The 17,209-nt window shown below is 39.1% G+C and overlaps 1 protein-coding gene across 1 annotated transcript in view; it reads left to right on the top strand.

Moving 5' to 3' along the window:
- Btaf1 (B-TFIID TATA-box binding protein associated factor 1) overlaps positions 1–5,900 on the top strand; it is a 92,095-nt gene extending 86,195 nt beyond the window's left edge. The window contains exons 36-38 of the mRNA XM_020157276.2: positions 909–1,068; positions 1,625–1,795; positions 3,819–5,900. Of these exons, the coding sequence (XP_020012865.2) occupies positions 909–1,068; positions 1,625–1,795; positions 3,819–3,962 (475 nt within the window). The 3' untranslated portion in view covers positions 3,963–5,900. The remainder of the gene's footprint in view (positions 1–908; positions 1,069–1,624; positions 1,796–3,818) is intronic.
- The last annotated feature ends 11,309 nt before the right edge of the window (positions 5,901–17,209 follow it).

Genomic DNA, 17,209 nt, shown 5'->3' with positions numbered 1-17,209 from the left:
GGTTCAGTCCCAAGCCTGCTGATTTCAAGAGTGGGCATTTCAGACAAATTTCTCTTAAAAGATTGTTAGGCACAATACAGTTAAGACACAAAAAAGGGCAGACAGGCCCAGAATTGACTCCTGGTTCTATTATTTAAATAATGTTCCCACTCTCTCTAAAATAGGAATAAATAGTAATACCCTGTAGAGCTATTGTAACAAGTAACAATGCATATAAAATACAAAAGCAGTTGCTTGGATCATAGTAAAAATGTAATGGTAGCTTGGTGGCTGCTATTTTTAATGTTAGTAATAATACTAGCTTTTCTTTTTCCTAGAAGCTACTAGATGTTCTTTATCAATATCTTCTAGGACTAGTAAACAGTTATAAAAGTTCATGGTTGGGCTTTCTTTTATTTATAGTTAGTGTTTACTTTCATTTTTGCAACTTAGTATTTATCTGATGTTAAAATACAACTTGATTGGCCTTGTTATTTCTGTTTATATAATTTCTGATAAGCTCTAGGGTGCATTCTTTCTACTAAAGAAATTACATATATATTAAAAGAAACCGGGCACAAGTGGCTCACACCTGTAATCCTCGCTACTTAGGAGGCTGAGATCAGGAGGATTGTGGTTCAAGGCCAGCACAGGCAAACAGTTCTCAAAACTCCATCTCCTAATAACAGAGGTGTAGCTCAAGTGGTAAGAGTACCTGCTTTGCAAGTGCTAAGCCCTGAGTTCAAATCCCAGTCCCCCCCCCCACAAAAATAAGTATTTTCATCTCCAGTGTCACAGAAATATCCATGTCATGGGTTTTTGAATCATTGTTTTCATTTGCACTCTTAAATTTTTATTAAACAGTTTTTTGTTACAGGAACTTTAGTAAGAAAAGTACTAATTTTATTTTTTGATATCTGTACTTGCAGGTTTAACAATGATCCATCCATAGACGTTCTTTTACTTACAACTCATGTTGGTGGCCTGGGGCTTAACTTGACAGGCGCTGACACTGTGGTATTTGTGGAGCATGACTGGAATCCCATGCGAGATCTACAAGCCATGGACCGGGCACATCGCATTGGGCAGGTAAAAATCACCTTGCAGGTACCTGTGCACTGAGGAAATACTTCCCCCAAAAGAAGACTTTCTGTTTAGAGCGCCTACTTTGCAAGCGTAGAGCCTGAGTTTAAACCACATGCCCACCAAAAAAAAAAAAAAAAAGATGACTTTCTATGCAAGTTCTTCTCTGATGTTAACAAGTGTTGGGACAGGTCACTTAATTCTTTTGTGGTATCACTTCCTTGTGCATTTAACGAAACCTGGGTCACTGTCCATCCCTAATCTGTGGTTTTTGCAAACAGTTTGAGCCCCTGGTGGCCAGACAAAAAAAAAATCCAATCCTAATTAGGGTTATAGAGTGTTGGTGGAGTGGCTCAAGTGGTAGAGTGCCTGCCTAGCAAATGTGAGGCCCTGAGTTCAAACTCCATTGCCTCCCCCACCCCAAAAAAAAATAAATAAAGGGGAGGTTGCTAGTTAGGATAATAATAGAAAATACTTAATACAAAAATATAAACTCCCTGACTTGGTAAACCAACCTTTGAGTTTAGTTTGCGCCTCAATTACTTACCTGTTTCTCATTCAGAAACGTGTGGTTAATGTTTACCGATTGATAACCAGAGGAACATTGGAAGAGAAAATAATGGGTTTGCAGAAATTCAAAATGAACATAGCAAACACTGTTATTAGCCACGAAAATTCAAGTTTGCAGAGTATGGGGACAGACCAACTTCTCGATCTGTTTACTCTTGATAAGGTAATGTATACAGTCTTTTATCTGTAATGATTCACAGGTTCCCTGGGATTACTAAGTAGTATTTGTTAAGTATTAAAGGGAATCTGTGGTGCCCAGATAAAACTCTTCAGCATACTACCCGATGTTTGAAATCTTAGCTTTTTGCTGGATGTCTCTAGAGTCTTACCTCAAGGTTTCCTTCCTTAGTCTTTTCCTACTCAAGGGCATCTTATTGGAGTTAGTGAAACTCATGCATGGAAATCTCTGGCCCTAACACCTATTAAATGATGACCTTAGGCAAATTAACTTCTCTGAACACCTACACCTATTGCACTACATGATAAAGAGAAGTAATACATGAAAGCACTTACGACACCCTAGATAGGCTGTCAGTAAGTAGTGACCATTATTATTATTGTGGGTGATGGAACTACTAGTATAGCAGATAACAAGCAAAAGATATACCAGAGCTGGGCATAGTGCCTCAGACCGGTAATCTCAGCATTCTGGAAGCTGAAGCAGGAGGATCTCAAGTTGGGGTCAGCCTGGGCTACTTAGGAAGATCTTGTTTCCAAAAAGAAGAAGAAGAAGAAGAAAAAACTAAACCCAGCTAAAAATGTTAGTCATTCTAATGTAAAACTAATAGGGTTTGGTTTAAAGTCTTCCATTTGTTCAGAGGATCAAATGCATATTAAGTATAAATTATAGCCTTTTATAATGAAATTAAACAATCTGTAATAACAGAATTATAGCACATAAGTCTTAGAGAAAGTAGTTCTGTGTTTTTATTTTTTTGAGACAGTGTCTCACTACATAGCCCAGGCTGGCCTCAAACTCCCAAGCTCTCATTTGCTGGGATTAACAGTATCTATTGTATTCTTACATTAAACCACCTTTGGAATATTATGTCTGGGTGCTTTTTTTCTTCTCCTCCTCTTTTGGAGTGCTGGGGAAGAACTTTCCCTGTCTCTGAACTACAGCCCTTGAGTGCCACATTTTTAACACCTTACAAATTATAAGTCTGTAATGCCAGCATAGAGGAAAGTCCTTCAATCATGTCCTGCAAGGTTGAAAGACTAAGAGACGTCTTATGTTTATGAAAATAAACATGCTAGTCTTCTTCAAAGAGCTTTTACTCTGTTTGAAAGAGTATTGTTTTACTTCTTTGGGTTTATTTTGTTTGGAGTTTGAACTCAGGTCCTCACACTTGCTAGACAGGTGCTCTACCACTTGAGTCACTCCACCAGCCCTTTTTTGCATTGGGTATTTTCAAGACAGGGTCTTGAGAACTAGTTGCCTGAGCTGGCTTGGAACTGCCATCCTCCTCATCTCTGCCTCCTGAGTAGCTAGGATTACAGGCCTAAGCCACCAGTGCCCAGCTTGAAATATTCTTATGGGTGACTTTTCAGTAAGCAGAACTGTGCTCAAGAGATATTCCAAGGAGTGCTGGCAGAGTGGCTCAAGCAGTAAGAGCACCTGACTTGGAAGTGTGAGGTCCTGAGTTCTAACCCCAGAGCCACCAAAACCAAAATTAAACAAAGATATTCCAGGGAAACAAGCTGTTGCCATAAAAGAACATTTTAGAAATGTATGCAGATCCCTGTCAAAGGATAAAGGGACATAATATCTATAACTTTCTCATTTCCCTCTGTTTAGTTTTAGGGATTAAACATAAGGCCTTGAGTATGCAAGCAATCACTCTCACTGAGCTACATACCAGACTGTCTCTTATCTGAGAAAATGCTGATATTAATCTGTATCTAATACATACATCAATGTACACATACAGATACATGAGGAGTGTGAAGACAAAGCAAATGTAAAAAATTACCAATGAATGCTATAATTTCAAAGTTCTTTTCAAAGAAAATAAAATTATAAATAAAACTATATTATAGTTATGAGACCTAGAATGGGATGTCTCTTGAAATCATGGACTTCCTGTTATATAAAGGGCTTAGTTCTAATATGCAAGTGTGATATTTTAAAAGAAAATATTTCTGAAGTTAATCTTTCATTTTATCTTTTGCCAATTTTTCTCAAGGATGGCAAGGCAGAAAAAGCTGACACTTCTACTTCTGGAAAAGCCAGTATGAAATCAATTCTTGAAAACCTGAGTGATCTGTGGGATCAAGAGCAGTATGATTCAGAGTACAGCCTGGAAAACTTCATGCATTCTCTCAAGTAAACTATGAAATACTATTAATGCAGTTGCTGCTAGTTAAGTCACATTTCTGCTGATATTCAGCAAATTCCTAAGTTTATGGTGAACTCTGAACTCAATGTGTAAATAGATCTGAAGAATATTCAGCATAATGCTGGCTCTTGTTTCACTGGGGGGAACAAGTTATTCTCAAATATTTGCACTGTATTAAATTTAAATGTTAATGTGAAATGACTGAAATTTTACATGCTGAATAGCTGCAGAGCAGAGGAAGCAAACCAGGTTTACATGTGCTACTACCAGGAGGTGTTCTCACTGGGAGCAAGCCTCCTCTCTACAGTCACTTTGTATAGGATGCTTATCCATGAGTACTTTGTTCATGTACATTTTTTCTTTAAAATAGAACTTGTTTTTATAATTGATTAAAAATAGGGCTTTTTTGTATAAAAGCCTAAATGAGCCATAATTTTAAGAATTTAAGAATAATGACTACAATATTAGTCAGTCTTGGAACATGACAATGTCAGACAATGAATTAAACCAGGCCTTTGGCGAAAATCTTTATATATTTAATGCAGATGAATAGTGTTTTCAAATCTTTAACATCATTTTGTCAACTTTTAAAATGTAATAACTATTCTAAATACAGGTACTGGTATATTTAAGGCTACCATAACATCCTATTAGTAGGGTGGGGTTTTTTTTTGTTGTTGTTTTGGTTTTTTTTTAATTTATCTAATGGCTAGAATATAGCCAGATTCAAAGAACATGTACTCAGTAGGTTTCAATCATATATATAATATATATTTTGTAACTATGAACATATACAGTTTTCCAAAATTAGATTTTACACTGTTTAGAATTCCAAAAAGACTGTTTATTGTAGTAATGCATGACTAAAGCATAAGATAGAAAAATAATTCCTTTATATATACATGGATACAATTATCTATACGCAGAAATGTATCTGTCCTGCACCCACAAAGGTGCTTGGTTTTGGCACGAAAATCATGTAGTTATACCAGGCAGCAATAATAATTGAGCATGAAGCTGATTAACTAGTGTTATGAAGGTGGAGAGATGGATACAGATACGCATGTATGTGTGTATATATAATTTTTACAAATTCCCACATAAATTAACACATGCCTATGTGCATACACATGTATGGGATATATTTGTATATATGTACAGATAATAAACATCCCCAAGGTTTGTGTCTGGCCATGCACTTAGGCATCAATTTACAAACCATCAGACCTCAGCTGTACAGTAACAAGTGTCTTGTTTAAAATCATTAAGTTATATTGTCCTACAGCACTTAGACATGGACATTGGTCATATTTCAGTAGCCTTGACAACCATACTGTAACATTCAACCTAGCATTCCACAAGAGAATAAATACAAGATTGAAATTGTACAATATATGCAATTGTGTGTTATTCGTAGGAAATGATCAGCAGTACAGTTATACTTCAGATACACAGGTTTTTAAAAACAACACTTTTAAAAACTAGTTACTATTTCCATAAACCAGCATAGCTCATAATTGATATATATTGTTCCCTGTATATATTCTTAGAATTATCATCAAAGAGATAGTAAAGGACAGGATTCATACCATGAAAGCTAAAAGTTTTTTCCCCTAATTTGAAAGATCAGTTAAGACTAGAAGCCAGATATTTAAGCAATTTAAGAGTTCAATCTGAAAATATGTGTGTTAGTAAAAATATTTCCAAAAGGATAGACAAGAAAATTATAATAGTGTTGTTTCTGAGTGAGAAAGTCTTAAAAAAAATCCTTTTATGTTGTGGAATATTAAGTTACACATTCCAGTTTTCCAAGTAAAGAAAAACAAAAAGAAGTATTAAGTGTCACAGTAGTACATTTCAAGAATAATGGAGACATGAGGGAAACTGAATTGAGTAATGGATGATATTAAAGAACTACTGACGATTTTATGGATGACGTACTTGTTTTTAAAAATGTGTGGGCATAAGAAATAGAAGAACATTGATATAAAACTTGATAATGGGTTGAGGGATATTCACTGTATTGTTTCTCACTTTTCTATGTGTTTATTATAGGTTCAGAGACTATCATTCTTGTCATTAGTGTTTCTTGTAGGAGAATCTTTACAATTGGGGATTCTGCATATAGTTGTTTCTCATATATATTTGCACATGCATTTATAATCCTAATCTTTCAACAAAGATTATCATAATGGTAACAAAGAGAAAACTTTTTGACAGTGGGACTGAACTGTTATATCCTTATTCCTTCTAGATGGTTTATATAAACTTATTCAAAAGTGGAAGTATAGTAACATAATAGAAATGACAAAAAAGAAACAAGCATTCTATCACATATCTGTTCCAAATATTTAATCTCAATATAATCTTCTGCATACCTCATTAATTTCCCAAAATACTTGCTGGCTTCAGTGGCATTAAGTGAAACTGACTGCAGAAACATGTTATCAAATTTCAGAGAACTCTATGTGAACCAATAAAATGAAATCCTGAGGTATGTCAGTTAATAGAAGTATTTGCTCTTCATATATAAAGCACTGTCAACAATCATCTCTATGGAGATAAAAATTGCCTCCTGATCAAGAAGTGGTTCCTGTGAGTCTCTGATTTACTAAAGTCAGTCAAGTTCTGTTTCATAGATGGGCTGAGATCTTAATACATTTTGATATCTTCTCCCATAAAACTCAGAGATCTTGTATTTATATGATGGTAGAACCTCCCATAAGCCCAGAAACACAGTCATCTGTGAGAAATTACAATCCCAGTCTATACCACAGGTAAGTTTAAGGTCTGACTTTATACTAAAGGTATTATGTAGGAAACAAAATCAGTTTTGGCATCCCAACAAAAATATAGAACTGATCCATAGGAATAGTTTCAGATAGGGCCCTACAGGATTGCCACAGGAGGAAGTCTCAGGAGAGATTAATCTTACACACAGGTGCCATCAACAGGAAGAAAAGTCAGCGTATGGTAACAAAGACCCTAAAATATGATTAAAAGGGCTGGAGGCGTGGCTCATGTATGTGGTAGTGCACCTGCCTAGCAAGCTTGAGGCCCTGAGTTCAACATACAGTACTGCCAAAAAATATATGATTAAAATAATTAGACATAATAAGGAAACATTACAAAAGAATGAACAAAATTGAAAAAAGATCAAATAGCAAAGTTATGTAGATTAGACACAGTTGGAGGGTTTGTGAACCAGAGTGTAGCTCTTATAAAATTACCTACAATCAGATACAAACAGGTAAAATATGAAAGAGCAAGCAGAAATCATGGGAGATAAAATGCAAAAATCTGATAAACACTTTGGGAAGTCCAGAAGAAAAAGGAGATTATAGTAGGAACAGACTGTAAGTCACCTTTGACCTATGTCAGTCTTTTTATATACCCCTGTATTCAGTTCATCAGCAAGTTCTAGCATCTTCAGCTACAAACCACTCCAGATCTCCACCATCCTTTTTTTTTTTTTTTTTTTTTTTTTCATTTTTCTTTTATTATTCATATGTGCATACAAGGCTTGGTTTATTTCTCCTCCCTGCCCCCACCCCCTCCCTTACCACCCACTCCACCCCCTCCCGCTCCCCCCCTCAATACCCAGCAGAAACTATTTTGCCCTTATCTCTAATTTTGTTGTAGAGAGAGTATAAGCAATAATAGGAAGGAACAACTCCACCATCCTTGATCACGGTGAGAACAAGCACGGCAGTTCTCCCCACCATTGTACCTCTATTGGTCTTCCTGCTTGCCAAATCCTGTCATGTTCACACCATTCCTAAATTACTCACCATAAGTTCTATAAGTTGTGGCCCCTGCCTATTTGATTTCATCTCTTTTCATATCCCACTGTATTTACCTTAGTCAAATCAATTTGTATGTCCTTTCTGTTGGACTCAACATAAAACTAGGTGTGTTTCTACCTTAGTTTTGCTTTCGTACATCTGGGCACCCAGTGGAATGAATGAAATGAAGAATACTGAAAAAAACAAATGGGGGGGTGGTGGAGGGAGTAGGAAATCAATTGTTTGTTCACCTTAAATTTCAAATGTGTGGATATCAAAGTAAAATGAATAAGTAGGTAGATAAAGATTCTGTAGCTCAAAAAGGAAGGTCAAGACCAGTGCCAGTGGCTCATGCCTCTAATCCTAGCTACTCAGAAGGCAGAGATCAGGAGGTTTGCAGTTCGAGGCCAATCCCAGCAAATAGTTCATGAGACCCTATCCCAAAAAAAACCCTTCACAAAAATAGGGCTGGTGGAGTGGCTCAAGGTGGCTCAGTACTCCCCCCACCAAAAAAAAAAAAGTCAAAAGGTCAAGGCTAGAAGGCTAGAGACATTAATTTGGAAGATAGTATTTGAAGGTATGGGACTGACCAGTGAGATCTCCTGGGTTTGCTTATATGATGGAATACTGTAGAGCAGTGGGCAATCATGAATAACAAGGAAGACATGTACAATTCTCAAAAACGAGTGGATAAAAAATACACTTTGAGTCTACTTAAAGATACAAACCAGGCAAAACAATATTCTTATAGAATATAGAATCATATATATATATATATATATATATATAGTTAATGAAATGAAAAATTAACCTGGCCGTGGAGGTGCATACCTATAATCCCAGCTACTGGGGGTGGGGTGGAGATCAGAAGGACTGTGGCCAGCCTACGTAGAAAGTTAGTGAGAACCCCCATCTCAATAAAAGCTGGGCATGGTGGTATGTGCCTGTGACCCCAGCTATGTGGGAGGCCATAGGTAAGAGGATCATAGTCTAAGGTTGACCCAAGGGCAAAAACATGAGACCCTACTTAGAAAATAACCTAAAGCAAAAAAGATCTAGAGATGTGGCTCAAGTGGTTGAGCACCTGCCTAGCAAGCACAAGGGCAAGTTCAAATTTTAGTACTACCAAAAAAAGAAAAAGGAAAATTAAGTGATGGCCATATGCATATCATTTACTGATCATACCATGTACCATATAGCTTAAACACCAGTGAGGAAGGAGGATACCAAAGCCAGCATGGTTTGGCTGGTTTGCATTGTTACATTAATTTCAGAAAAAAGCTTCCAGATAAAAATTAACTTGCAACAAAGAGAGGGGTATTGCCTAATGATAAGACTCAATTAACTAGGAGGATACAGCAACTCTAGTTGATACACATTTAAAAATACATAAAGCAAACATGGATAAAAGTTCTACAGAAAGAAATGGACAAGCCCACACTGAATGTGATTAATGCACACCTGTAATTCCAGCATTTGGGAGAATTGTGAGTTTGAGGCCAGTCTTGGTTACATAGTGAGAACCTGTCAAATAAATAAATAAAGAGGACAAATCCAAAGTTGTATGGGATTTTAACATCTCTCTCAGTGGACCAGAAAAAAATGCAATTAATAAATGTGCCTTAGTTGGCGTATATAATCTGGATATGCCCAGCCACGCCAGAACACATTCCTCGGAAGTTCACATGGAACACTTACCATGCTGACCATACACTGCCACAATACGATGTCTGGCAACTCTCAAGAGACTAAAACTATATGGTGCCTACTTTTCTACTCAGCAGTAGGGAACAAAAAATGGCCAAAAAGATCAGGAATTAAGAAAACTTTGTACTTGTAAACAACATGATTGTGTATGCAGACAATCCCAAAGAATCTATTAAAAACCTGCTAGAATTAAGCAGTTTAGCAATTTTGTGGAATGTGAGGTGAATATGTAAAATAAATTGATTTTATTTCTGTATACATTAGCAATGAAAATGAATTGGAAATTTAATTTTTTTAATGTTTCAAATGTAATAGCACCAAAATCTATGAAATACTTACGTATAAGTTTTACAAAATGTGCTAAAGATATCTATGTCTCTAACATTACAATACAGTGATGGAGGAGGCAGGAAGATCATGAATTCCAGGTCAGCCTCAGCTACCTGGCAAGTCCCTATCTTAAAACAATGAAGGAAACCTAAAGGACCTTGAAACACGGAGACACACATCATGATGGATTGAAAACTCAGTATTGCTAAGATTACAGATGATAGATCCATACACTCAAAGCAATTCCAGTCAAAACCCCAGCAAGATTTTTTCTTTCACAAAAATCAGTGAACTAAACCAGGCAGAGGCAGGAGACCTTACCTGAACTCACAGGAGTTTGAGGCCAGCCTAGGCAAAGTTGGTGAGACCCTATCACAAGAAAAAGGAGGTGGGGTCATGGTTCAAGTGGTAGAGCACTTGAGCTCTAAAAAGCACAAGGCCCAGGGTTTAGTACGGTAAAATAAAAATCAATGGAACACTGATGTGGGAAGGCAAGGAACCAGCGTGATCAAAACCAACCACGAAAGAGGAAAAGCTGAGGACTTACCTGCTAGATTCAATTGTAAAGGTACAGTGGTGAACACCGGTGGTACAAGACTAGTGCACATCAGCAGACCAAATGATTGCCTACAAACATACCCACTCTTGGAGTAGTCAGTTGGTTTTCTACAATGATGTTAATTCACTGGAGAAAGGACAGTCCTAAAAAACTGAGTGTCATATGCTTAAGGAAAAAAGTTCCAGGGATGGGGCGTGGCTCAAGTGGTAGAGCTCTTGCCTAGCAAGCCAAGGCCCCTAGTTAAAAGTCCAGTACCTCTCTGCTACCCCCGCTCCCCAGTCCATATGGAACAGACTTTATGCAGATTTTAATTAAAAATTAGCCATGAGCATTTTTTTTAATGTAAAACTGTAAAATTTACTAGAAGAAAACATACAAACAGTTGTGACCATGGGTTGGGCAGAAGTATTTTTTGTTTTCAACAATGATTCCTGGTCCATAATTCCCCTCCCCCAAGGAGGCTTCAGAAGCTAGAATTTCTTCCCCAAGGCAGGTCATAGAATGCCAACCATTCCGCATGGGTTTTTCACATATCCTGAAGGGAAGCGTTGCATGGAGAGACCATGCTGTGCAGCAGGTCATAGGTAGGAGGTCTCAGACTATCCCAGGCAGAAACAGGAGACCTAGCTGAAAAATAACTAAAAGCAAAAAAGGGCTGGGAGTGTGGTTCAGGTGGTGGTGAACCTGCCTAGCAAATGTGAAGCCCTGAGCTCAAACCCCAGTACCACCAAAAAAACCCCAAAACCTCTCAATTAAAAAATGATCTGAGCAAACATATCTCCAAAGATCTAACAGGTGAGTAGGTGCATGCATTGCATCACTGCTAGTACGCACTCAAGGAATGACTCAGGCTTGACACAGACCACACTGACTGCTGCCGAAGAGGCAGAGCAACCGGAACTCGGGCACTACTGTTGAGGGCACGAAATAGTACAGCCACTTTGAAAGACACGTGCTTCCCAAATGATCTACCAATGGAACGAACCCCTAGGAATTTAAATGTTTCTAACAGCTTCACTCATAATGGGCAAGATGAAGAAACCCAAATGCTAATCAACTGACAAGTGTACAAACAAAACAAAGACATAGCCATACAATGGAATATTATTTTGGCCATAGGAAGAAATGAAAAAAAGGGAGGGAATTACTGATTCATGCTACAATGTGGATGACCTTAAAAAATATTTTGCTAAGTGAAGTCCATCACAGAAGACAAAGCAGTAGAAGATTCAACTCATAAGAAATGTCCAGAACAGGGATGTCTATACAGAAGCAGAAAGAAATTAATGGCAAAGTGGTTATGCCTGTAATCCCAGGTCCTTGGGAGGCAAAGATCAGGAGGATCAGAGTTCAAGGCCACCCCAGACAAACAAGTGTGGGGCTGGTGGGGCAGACCAAGTGGTAGAGCGCCTGTCTAGCAAGTGTGAAGTTCAAACCCCAGTGCCACCAAAAAAACGTGGAAGTGAGTGGTGGTATATGTCTCTTGTCCCAGCTACTGCGAAGGTATAGGTAGGAGGATTGCAGGTCTGAGGCCAACATAGGCAAAGCATGAGAAACTAAAGCAAAAAGGGCTTTGGGGCATAGCTCAAGTCAAGGTCCTGAGTTCAAATGTCAGTACAGACTCCCCACCAAAATCAGTGGCAGCTTAAGGTAAGGAATGCAGTTTGGGTGGTGAAAATTCTAAAATTGTGATAGCCGTATATATGTATGTATGTATGTATATATATATATATATATATATATATATGAATATACTAAGTACCACTGAATTGTTCACTTTTTTTGTTAGTTTTTGAGACAGGGTCTCACTGTGTAATGCAAGCGAGCGAGCCTCAAACTCGAGATCTTTTTGCCTAGGCCCCTCCCAAAAGCTGGGATTGCAAGTATGTTATCTATCACCTTGTCTGGCTGAATTGTATAAAAGAGTAAATTGTATGTTTTGTGAAGTATATGTCAATAAAGCTGGTTTTGTGTGTGAGTGTATTGGCTGTACTGGGGATTTGAACTCAGGGCAGGCACTCTACCACTTGAGCCACTTTGCCAGCTCTTTTTTGTGTTTAGTATTTTTGAGATAGGGTCTTGTGAAATATTTTCCTAGGCTGGCTTCCAACTGTGATCCTCCTGATCTCTGCCTTCTGGGTAGCTAGGATTACAGGCATGAGCCACCGGTGCCCAGCCAGTAAAGGTGGGTTTTTTTAATGTCCAGGAAAACTCAAAGATGAGGAGACAAAACAAGGACTCTAGAGGAAATCGAAGCCCCTAACATCTGCATTACAGCAAACAGGAAACGCAGCCTAACTCAGAGCTAGGAGAACAGGCCTCAGATTAATGGTCTCCTACCTCCATTCCTATTTCCTGACACACATGGCTGTTTTTCAAAATTGTTACAAGACATGCCAAGGCAAGAAGAGATGTAATTTGTAAAGGCCAAGCAAGCATGGCAGCACAGGAGGGTGGGGCAGGGCTCACAAGTAGAGGAGCTTACCTAGTAGGCCTTTGGAGATTACTTAGCAGGGAGGCTGGGTAGCAGCCATCACCTCCACTCTCCCACCCCCCCAACCTGATGAATATGCTAGAGGGTCCAATGGGAAAAGAGGACGACATTCAAAGACACAAAGGCTGAAAACCTAAAACCAAACAGAAAGAGTAAAAACAGAAGCCACATTGGAACAGAAGGGAACATTGGCTTTGATGGGCCACCACTAGACTGGACCCAATGGAGGAAAGGATCACTGAGCCAGAAAATATATCAGCAGAAACTTCCCAAAGTAAAACACAAAGAGAAAAAGCAGCGTGAAAATTAAGCAGATAATCCAAGAACTGTGTGGCAGTCGTGAAAGATTTAATGTGTGGAATAGGAGTATTTCGGAAGAAAGAGGAAGGAAAAGTAGTTTAATCATGATTACAATTTTTCCAGTTAGTGTTAGACACTAAGCCACAGATGCAGGAAACTCAGAACACTAGGCAGAGGAAATAAACTACGCCAGGCACATCCTGTCCAAGTTTCAGAAAATGGCAAAATTTTTAAGACAAACCAGAAGCTAAAACATTTTACCTATAAAACGGTAAGTATAAAAATCACATCAGATTTTACTCATAATCCATGAAAACAAAGTGGAGTAAAATATTTATAAAGTGGAAACACCACCAAGTAGAATTCTGTATCCAGAGAAATGACCCTTGGAAAATACTACTGGAATAACTACACAGCCTCATGCCAAAAATAATAGTAACAAACCTAATGCATCCATATGCTGTTCACAGAAACTCGAACCTGGCCACACAGTTAAATGTCAAACTTGGAACAATGATACTTCTAGAAGATAAAGTAGGAGAAAATCTGGACAACCTAGAGTTTGGTGGTGGCTTTTCAGATACATTGCCATTTATTAATTTAAAAAAAAAAACTTTTAAGGAGTGACAGAGTAGCTCAAGTGGTAGAGCACTTGCCTAGCAAGTGTGAGGCCTGGAGTTCAAACTCCAGTACTAGGGGAAGGCTGCACAATTAAAAAATATCAGTCCAATCAGAAAATGTACAAAAAGCAGAGACATTTCACTGAAGAGGACACACAAATGGCACATGAAGAAATGTTCAACCTTAGCCATTAGGGAAATGTAAATTAAAACCATAAAGGGGCCAGGCACTGTGGCTCACATCTTAATCACAGCTTCTCCAGAGCCATAAGTAGGAGGATGAAGGGCCCAGGCCGTCCCAGCCCGAAAAATGTGAGACCCTACATGAAGAAAAACAAGCAAGAGGACCGGAGGCCTGGCTCAGATGGTACAGTGCTTACCTAGAAGTGCAAGGCCTGAGTTCAAACCCTACTACCACCAAAAACCAAAACACCACAATGATAGAGTCCACTTTATTTGCAAATTTCTTGCCAGCAGTTTTGGTAAAAAAAAAAATTTCAAAAACAATTTTTTTTTTCTGGTACTGTGGCTTCAATTCAGGGCCTACGCCTTGAGCCACTCCACAGTCCTTTTTAGTGAAGGGTTTTTTGAGATAGGGTCTCATGGAACTATTTGCCCAGGCTGCTTTGAACCGCCATCCTCCTGATCTCTGCCTCCTGAGTAGCTAGGATTACAGGCGTGAGCCACCGGCACACAACTAAAAGAAGAAGAAAAATGTTTAATTCCCATGCACGCACTGCCGCTGAGCCCTGAGTTGTCATCACTTGTGCTCACGTAAATCACTACATGTGCTGCCTCCCAAGAAAGCAAATAGTGCCCAAAAAGCAAGGCAAAAAATGTGCTCAATTGAAGTGATAAAATGAAATTTTAGATCTGTTGAAAAGCTGCATCTTTAGTGGAAGTTGGGTATCCATAGAACAGCACTGAGCTCCATGCTCCATGCTTCATGTGTGGTTTTTGCTGAACATTGGTCTCCTACGGATACCAACGACCCACTGTAGTGACATTAACAAATGCTAGAACCCTGAGAAACCAGATCACACACATTTTGGTGGCTATGTCCACTGGTACAACCAGTGGAGAAGAGCATTTTGTAGTTTCTAAGAAAGCTACACATCTGGACTAAGATGCAGCTCTGTGGCGGAATACTTGCCCAAGCACCAAAAACGACACAGTTAAACATGAAATCACAAGACCCTTCAGCTGCACTCCTGGGATAATTTCAGGGAAAGGTGACGATATATTTACACAACAACTAGCACACTAATTGTTGATTGCAATTATTTGTTTATAAACCCGAAGTAGAAACATTCGACAAGTAAATGACTAAGCAAACTGGAACCTCCATATTGTGCAGTCCTCCTTGGCAACGAAATGCAATGAACTTGCACACGACAACTGACAATCAGGGTGAGTCCCTAGAGAATACACTGAAAAGAGCCAGGCCACAAAGGTTAGAGTCTTGTGTATGCAGCATTCTTGAAATAATGAGGTTACAGAGCCAGAGAACAGAGGGACGTGGAGGGGAACTTGTGGTGAGGGGAATGTTTTCTATCTTGACTGTACCCATGTGAATATTCCGGTTTTGATATTGTAATATAGTTTTGCAAGAATTTAGGGGGAACTGGGTAAAGAACACATGGGATCTATGTTTATATCCCAAATAAAAGTTTAAGGTTGAAAAATAAGTCAGACTAAGACTTAAATGTTAAGCAAGACTGGACACACCAGCAGAGACACTAAAAAAGTAATCATTTTTGTTGATGCTCCCAGCTCCAACAGCAATGGCAGAGATTAATGAGAACTTTTTAAAAATTATTTTTCTACTCCATGGCTTCCCCCAAATTAACTACCTCAAAAAAAAAAATCTTGGTCAGGCACTGTGGGTCACTTCTGTAATCCTAGCTACTTTGGAGGTGGCGAGCAGGAGGCCAGCCAGGCAAAAAAAATCGGGAGACCCCATTTCAGTGAATACAAAAGTGGGCATAGGGGTGCACGTCAGCTACAAGGGAAGCATACAGAGGTTTGTAGTCCAGGCTGGCCTGGCAAAAAGAGACCTTATCTCAAAAATAACCAAAGCAAAACAGCGTAGGGACGTGGTTCAGGTATTAGAGAGCCTGCTTACCAAGTGCAAGGCCCTGAGTTCAAACCTCTGTTCTACCTCCTCCCCCACCCTCTTCCCCCTAAAAAAACAAAACCTCCCCAATGTTGGGTGTTGGTGGGCTTAAGGGAGAGCAGAGAGGAGCCTGAAGATGCAAGGAGGGGAAGATTGGGAGCAGGGAAACTGAGGTTTGGGTGACTGGGGAAGGAGGCCAGAGCGGGCAGCTGGTGGCAGTGACAGAAAGGAGGGAAGCTGGCTGTCTAGTGTGAAAGTGGATTTATGTGGAGGTTGCTTGGGAAACATTTCCATCTGGTCCAAGTGTCAGCCTTGACCTTTCGTAGCCCCTGCTTTTGTTTTAGATGTTCCACTGAAACTTACAGAAATGTGTACTGCATGGATTTTCACAAAGTGAATGCATCTGTACATGTGAGGCAACACAGATGAAGTAACAGGGAAATTAAAAATAACAGTAAAAGGACCAAACTCAGATATTAAAACAAAATATCAGAGCAGCAAGCTCTCCTCCCTTAGATGTTAAAGCCATTAACAGAATAGGGAGACATACGACAATGTTCAGAAGCCACAAACTCTTTGAACAGACAGAAAGTTGGAGAACATGTCTCACAAACGGAAGTCCTAAAACTCACCTCTTTTCCCTGCATCTGGGTAGGCCAAGCCACATCTCCATGTTTTTGAATAATAACATCTTTGCCATATTTTCGGTAATAGACCCACCCAGATTTCAGTGTGTAATTCCTTAGATAAACACCCTGGACGAGTGCCACCCTTTGGAATCTTTACTCACCATTTTCTGCATGTGAAGTGCAACAAATGTCCCTCCCTTTCCTGTCTCTCCCTACTTCATCGTCTCACTAAATCCTTGCTAAACTTCCACCCATGAGACTCTGTGAGATCCTCTGAAATGCTTTTCATTGTGGATCTCCAGTTCCTGCGATTTATGTGGTAACTGGGAAGGTGAGGGACCCCCTCATCCCTTCCTACCTCTGGAAACATATCCAGTATGCAAGGAACCACCTTCATGCTCCCTTACAGCTATTCCTTTTCGATTAATCTAAGTAGAATCATTTATTATGTACTCTTGTGGCTACCTTTTATTGATTGATTGACTGATTGATGCTGGAGCTTGTGCCTGCTAAGCTGTGCTCTTTGTGGACCTACACCCCCAGCCCTGTCTGGCTTACCTTTTTTTTTTTTGCAGTACTAGGGTTTTAATTCAGGGCCTTACACTACTAGGCAGGCACTCTACCACTCGAGCCACTCTACCAGCCCTTTTTTTGTGTTGGGCATTTTTGAGATAGGGTCTTGAACTATTTACTGGGTT

This window comes from Castor canadensis, chromosome 7 (genome assembly GCF_047511655.1).
Source record: "Castor canadensis chromosome 7, mCasCan1.hap1v2, whole genome shotgun sequence".
Taxonomy (NCBI): Eukaryota; Metazoa; Chordata; class Mammalia; order Rodentia; family Castoridae; genus Castor; species Castor canadensis.
This window is presented reverse-complemented; position numbering and strand designations above follow the sequence as displayed.